We start from the raw sequence: 6000 nt of genomic DNA on the forward strand, positions 1-6000 counted from the left end.
TGTTTTACAATTATTTCTGGTGCATATTATTTTCTTATTTAGTGGCATTGGTTTCTATCCAACAGACTTTTCAAACACAACCTTGTCTAGAACAGTGATTGTAAGCCAGACTCTCCCATTAAATGGAAGTTGACAGTCATAAAAAGTGTGTTGATTTACTGGAGTGTGAAAATAGTGTCATGAGAAGGCTGTTGAACAGTGTTTTCATTCTGAAATGCAGCCTGGATTAAAATTCAGCCTTTCAGGCCACACTGACTTGCAAGGTGTAACCTAACCACCTTCCAAAATTTTTCTTTTGGGGCAAATTCTGAAAAAGTGTGTAGCCCCAATAGAAGGCTCTGTCCAGGTGTAATGTTGATCTTCCTGTGCAGAGGAACTGGGGACAGGCCTTGGCTGCAGTGGTGGGTGAAATCTGTGGCCAGCTGGCTCTGGCATACCTGCATGAAGAGTAGTGGTCTTGTGTCCCCTTTCAGTTTCTACTTTAATGTTGTTTGTAAATTTCTTATTGACAGAATCAGGAATTACTTTCATTTGAAGGCAAACCTGCTTTCTGTTCTCTCATCTGTTACAGCTGGAAGTCTTTTTTAAGAGCTTCCTATTTCTGATACCTGCTGAGAGACAGAAATGTTGCAGTTCTAATGCTTCTTATTTTGAGATATCTTTACAATTCAGCTTTCAGACCTCTGGTAGAGATCAGTTCATGGGTTTATGATCTGTAATTGGAAATGCATCCATTTCTGATGGGAAAACCAAAGTCATAATTATGATGCTGAACTGCTTACTTTGAAAAGTGAATAACTATAGATATGCCACAAGTTTTTCTTCAGTGATAAGCCCAAGCTTTGGGTCCTTTCTCATAATGTAAGAATGGCAGAACTCTTTCAAATATTAAAGTAGCTTAGGTTGATCTGTCTTGTAGTTTATTATACTGAGCACTTATGGTCTTACAAAAGACTCAGTTGTCCATTTAGTAGCCTTCTTTACTAAAGATGGATTTTAATTAGGAGGGCTTTAAAAATCTTAGTAGTATATTAGTTTGTATAAGTTAGTAAAGTTTCCTCAACCCTGCTTTTCTGATTAGTTATGTAGACCTAAAAGTTTTAACTATTCAGATTTCTTTTTGTTTGTAGCTCAAGTTGACTTAGAACAGCCTTTCAGTTTTAGTTGCAGTAGTCATTGAGCACAAGCATCTTAGGCTTACGTATTGAAATTTTGTTTAAAAAAACAAATGAAGTCACCACCAGTGAGCTGCATTGTGGTCACATCTGCTTGCAGGCCTTAATCACAGTTGTCAGCACTCACATTATGAAAGCTCCTTTTCAAGTGGTAATTCAGCAAAAACGCTTGCATAGGTCTGGAGCTTAACATTGGCGGCCAGATTTTCTACAACAGTCTTTAAAGTGTCAGATTTATTGTGTGAGCAGCTTCTGCATGCAGTTCTGTATGGCTGAGGCTCTGTTCAATATGCCATCAGACTGTACTTGTACTCCAGCTACAGGACTGAGACACCAAATGTAGCTTGCACACACAGCAGAGCTTTATTCGTTATTAAAAACCCCCCAAGAGTTGCACCTGCAGTTTAAGTTGGTTTTTGAAGATGCTTTAGGGATAAATTTTTTGTTGCATGTGAAGCAATGACTTCTTGTCTTGTAATTAAATCTACTTGAGCATAAGTGCTGTGAGCACAGCTCTGCTTGTGCCTCATTTCTGCCTGGCGTTGTGGGGATGATGACCATCTGTGGGTTTCTAGGTCACGTTCTGGCACTCTTGTAAAAAGTAATTAAACAGCTAACCTGCCCACAGCTCAGCATTTTTCAAGATTTTAAAGCTTGGTCAACAGCCTTAGTTACTGACACAATGCCAGGAATTGCATGGAGCATAGTTGCTGTTGCCTAACAGCTAAACAGGGGTTGTTACTGAGGGCTCAGTGGAAGGTAAGCCTGAAAGTGGTTGTTAAAAGTAGTGATTCCTCAAGGGGTTGAGAAACTTTTTTTAAAATACTGTCCTAATGTGACATGCACCTTTATTGGTGGAAGCTGAAGATACCTGCTATGACTGATTTACTAGCTGCTTTTGATCTTTCTGGTCTCTCAGCATTCTTTCTTATCTAGAAATTGTTATCCTTGTCCTAATGCTTTTACTTACAGATTTTATAGGTGGTGTTGTATAGTCTTTTACACTTACAAAACACATCTTGCTACATGTTTTCACGATGATCCTGCTTTTCAGGATTATCCTGTTTCCATGAATTTCTCTGGTCTTTGTGAATTGTGATGGCCTGTAAAATACATATAGGGACTTTGTGCTTGTATTTGTCATTTCTTCAGTAAAGTTCCTCTGCCAGACTTCTTAGCATCTGATATTTGTGTGTTTAATTATTCCTGTATGTGTCTGTTGTTGCTGTTCCTAGGACACCATCTGTCAGAGACCTTGGTTGTGTTGGGATTTTAAAATTTCTTTACACAAAACTACTGGAGCTGCTACAGCTCTGGAGTCAGTCCCATGCTGGCCACTCCATCACCACCCTGCAAGGATGTAGGGAATGTTTGTCTCAATTATTCCAATGTATTTGCATGTATAAAAAGGAACATTTCTAAATCCCAATTACTAGGGTAGACCTGTCTAAAAGAAAACAAAAATAAATAAGGGATGCAGAGATGAGAAGAATCCCTTGAACTTTACTGCTTTCTCACGCTTATCCTTCTTCAATCTTTCTGAAATGTCATGCTCAGAAAAGTCATGTTGCAGGGAATCACTATTTACTGAGCAAAGGGAGTCTTGCAGGATTATCACTCATAGAAAAGAGCAAGCTTGAGGAGTTTAAAAATAGACCATGCTAATAATTCTTTTGAAAGATCCGCGTGTAAAATGAGAGTTGAGATCTGTTTTATGATGGTGCTTTGATAACTAGATCTATAGGAATTAATTTCAGTCATACTTTTGCTGCAATAGACTTTCACTAATTTTTTTTCCTTTTAAAATGTGTTATGAGCTAGATTCTGAGTTAACTGTTTGTGGTGTTTGCTTTGTCCCTTATCTCTTTCACTCTTCCTTGTGCTCTCCTCCACAGTCTTCTCTTAAGGTAGTGTCTCTCCCTTTTGCCTATCAGGTAAAGGGCTTTCACACTGACAGCACCAAGCAAATAAATAGTGATGGATGAGATCTCTGAGGGAGCCAGTAGGAGCATTCTGCTGGACCCTGCTGCATTTAATGTCCTTGGCAGCTGTGTCTAGGAGAACAGAGCTTGCCTTTGTCTGGCTGTGGGGATGACCACAGGCTATTCTGCACCACTCCTCTGAACAGAACAGTGCCACAGAATCCATTTCTGCAACCTGCCTTCCTCAGACCATGAAGCCTTGGTGGATCTTCTGTGCTTGTCTTTCTTCTACTGCCCAGAATTTAAGTCCAATTATGGATAGGTTTATTTTAGAGATACTGCTTTTGCTTCAATGGGGTCAATGTGTAAAAGCCTATTAAAAATCTGTGCAAATTGTAATACATGATAACACAGCATGCACTGCTCTCTCAGCATTTGCCATGGTATCATCTTGTTGTGACAACAGCAATGCCTTTTCTGTTTCTGTTGCAGCAGCAATAGCACTTCTCTGTCTCTGTGGCACAGTGGTGCTGACATTAATTCAGTTGCTGTAAGAAGTGCTCCTTAGGCTCTTCTGCCTTTCCTGGTGGAGAGAAGGAAATCAGAGTTCTGCCACATGAAAAACTGTAGAATACAGTTCTCTGAAATGCAGATCTTGTCTCCCTATATACAGTTGTTAATACCCAGGGGAAGGGGAACTGGCACATTCCTGCAGGTTTGGAGCACCTGAATTAGGCTGTTTAGCTGGAATTGACCACTGTTGGCTTGGTGATTGGGCCAGTGAACTGCAGTCTCTTAGAAATGTTTCTAGTCTGTGCAAAAAAAAATCTTTTTGTCTGTCTGCAGAGATCCCAGTACCTGCTGCTTCTCAAGACAAGTTCTTTTATTTGGAGTGTGGTATAAAGCAGTAGTAAACTTCCTGGTGTTACACTCATAAAGAGAGCAATGAGATCTGTCTATATGATTGCTGGAACTGAAATGCATATTCAGTTTGTGTATAGTTGAAAATTCTTTTTTGTGTGTGCTTAGGCCACCCTTTGGACATTTTTAGGGGTGCTCACTGAAGGGAATTTTTTGCCGTTCCTGATTTCTGAGGACTTTAATCTTCAATGTACATAATGGCACTGTGAACTCAAATATTCCATGCCACTTTAAAAACTGTGCACTGCATTGGTGATTAGGAACAGAACCTTTAAATGTCAAAAGAAACAAAACAGAATGAAAGTGTTGGGATACTCTTTCTCTTTTAATTTTAACTGACTAATTTTGTTTGTTCAAATGTGTTTTGGCCTTAAATGTTCTAAGAGCGCATTTTATTTAATACTTTTTAAAGATCATTTTCTTGGTTTAGGTAATACAGCTATTTGTATCTTTTCAGGTTCCAGAGTTCTAAATCTGGAAAGATCTACCTCCACAGAGATGTAAGGCTCCTATTCTCTCGGAAATCCATGGAAGTTGATAGCGGCGCTGCATACGAACTCAAATCTTACACTGAATCTCCAACAAACCCTCAGTTTTCACCAAGATGCTAGCAAACAATAGCAAACTCAAGTATTCATTTTACTGTTGAGTACTCTTTGCAAGCAAAGATTGGTAGAGACAACAGTATAAAGTTAAGTCTGTAAAGGAATGAAAATAGCGCTCAAGAGAAAGAAGGTTCTGTGTGATCCTGGACCAGTTTTTAAAAGGTTTCTGGAATGAGCTTTGTGTATTCCAAGTATACTGGAAACATACTTAAATCTAATCTTTTTGTACTGTTTAAAACCACTTCATTGGATGTGTTGCAATAGCAAATTCCCAAGTTAGTTTAGTGTTTACACTTTTTATTTTATTTTTCAGTTATTTAATATTTAATGTTTCATTTAATACTCAAGTGATGTTTGTCTTTAGTGTTCTAATGTAGCATAAATCCTATGTAAAATCATACTATGTATTTTTGGCATTAATATTGAAATCTGAAATATATACAGATGTCTTTAATCTGTGTGCTGTTTTAAGTGATATTCATTTAAGTTATTAAAAATGGGGACAACAGGTGAATTTCCATAACATTTCATACTATGCAAGCATTTAGCTGTTTTTTCTCTTTAATGGTACCATTTTCCATTTTTTCTCGCATCCAGATTTAATAACACTTGCAACCACACTGCAGATTGTTTATTTACTCATTCATTCAGATCATTAATTCAATTCACATTTTGCTCCCTCAATTTCTTTTCTTTCCTTAAGGGCCATTTTAATTTTGCTTTCTGTTATTACTTTTCCTCACATAAAATTTGCACCCTCCCCCATTTTATTTCTCAAATTGTGTTAAAGGATGTACTGTGCAAACAAATTAGTATTTATATCTCAAATATATGCAAAAGCTATGAAACTTGTACTTTTTGTTTTATTTTTAGATGAGAGGATCTTCATGTAATCCTAAATATTTTTCATAGGTCAATTCCATGTAGGCCACTAGGTGGCCATAGGAAGTTTTACTAGCAATGCTACACTGGGCATATGACTATTTTCCAATACGTGTGTGTATTCCTACAACAAAACAGTCAGATGAACAGTTTATGCTAAGTGTTCAACTGTGTAACTGAGAGAAATAAAGTTAGAAGCATTTGATTATATTTGAGCCATATATTTAATAATGGAAATGAAGCTTTACGACATTTGATGAAGATCTGAGTTTCTCAACTGTCTTACCTGGATTTGTGTTTTTCTTTACTTTGCTGTAGGTTTTTAGAGTGTCAGTAATATGCAAGGTGCCCTTTACCATGCTTATCTGATGAAGACTGGAGAAAGGATGAATGTGCATCCTGTATATTCAGCAGTGCCCCTAGATGAGAGAAGTCAGTGTATCATGAAATCTCCAGGAAGGCTGCCAGGGAATGTAAGGGAGACTGGACTTTCCA

General features: G+C 37.8%; 1 protein-coding gene across 3 annotated transcripts in view; it reads left to right on the forward strand.

The window, feature by feature from the left end:
- Positions 1-5715, forward strand: part of ATOSA (atos homolog A) — a 47571-nt gene extending 41856 nt beyond the window's left edge. For all 3 annotated transcript variants that reach the window (XM_063169659.1, XM_063169660.1, XM_063169658.1), the window contains exon 12: positions 4476-5715. In XM_063169659.1, the coding sequence (XP_063025729.1) occupies positions 4476-4629 (154 nt within the window). In that variant the 3' untranslated portion in view covers positions 4630-5715. The remainder of the gene's footprint in view (positions 1-4475) is intronic.
- The last annotated feature ends 285 nt before the right edge of the window (positions 5716-6000 follow it).

The sequence above is a fragment of the Melospiza melodia genome, chromosome 15, assembly GCF_035770615.1.
Source record: "Melospiza melodia melodia isolate bMelMel2 chromosome 15, bMelMel2.pri, whole genome shotgun sequence".
Taxonomy (NCBI): domain Eukaryota; kingdom Metazoa; phylum Chordata; class Aves; order Passeriformes; family Passerellidae; genus Melospiza; species Melospiza melodia.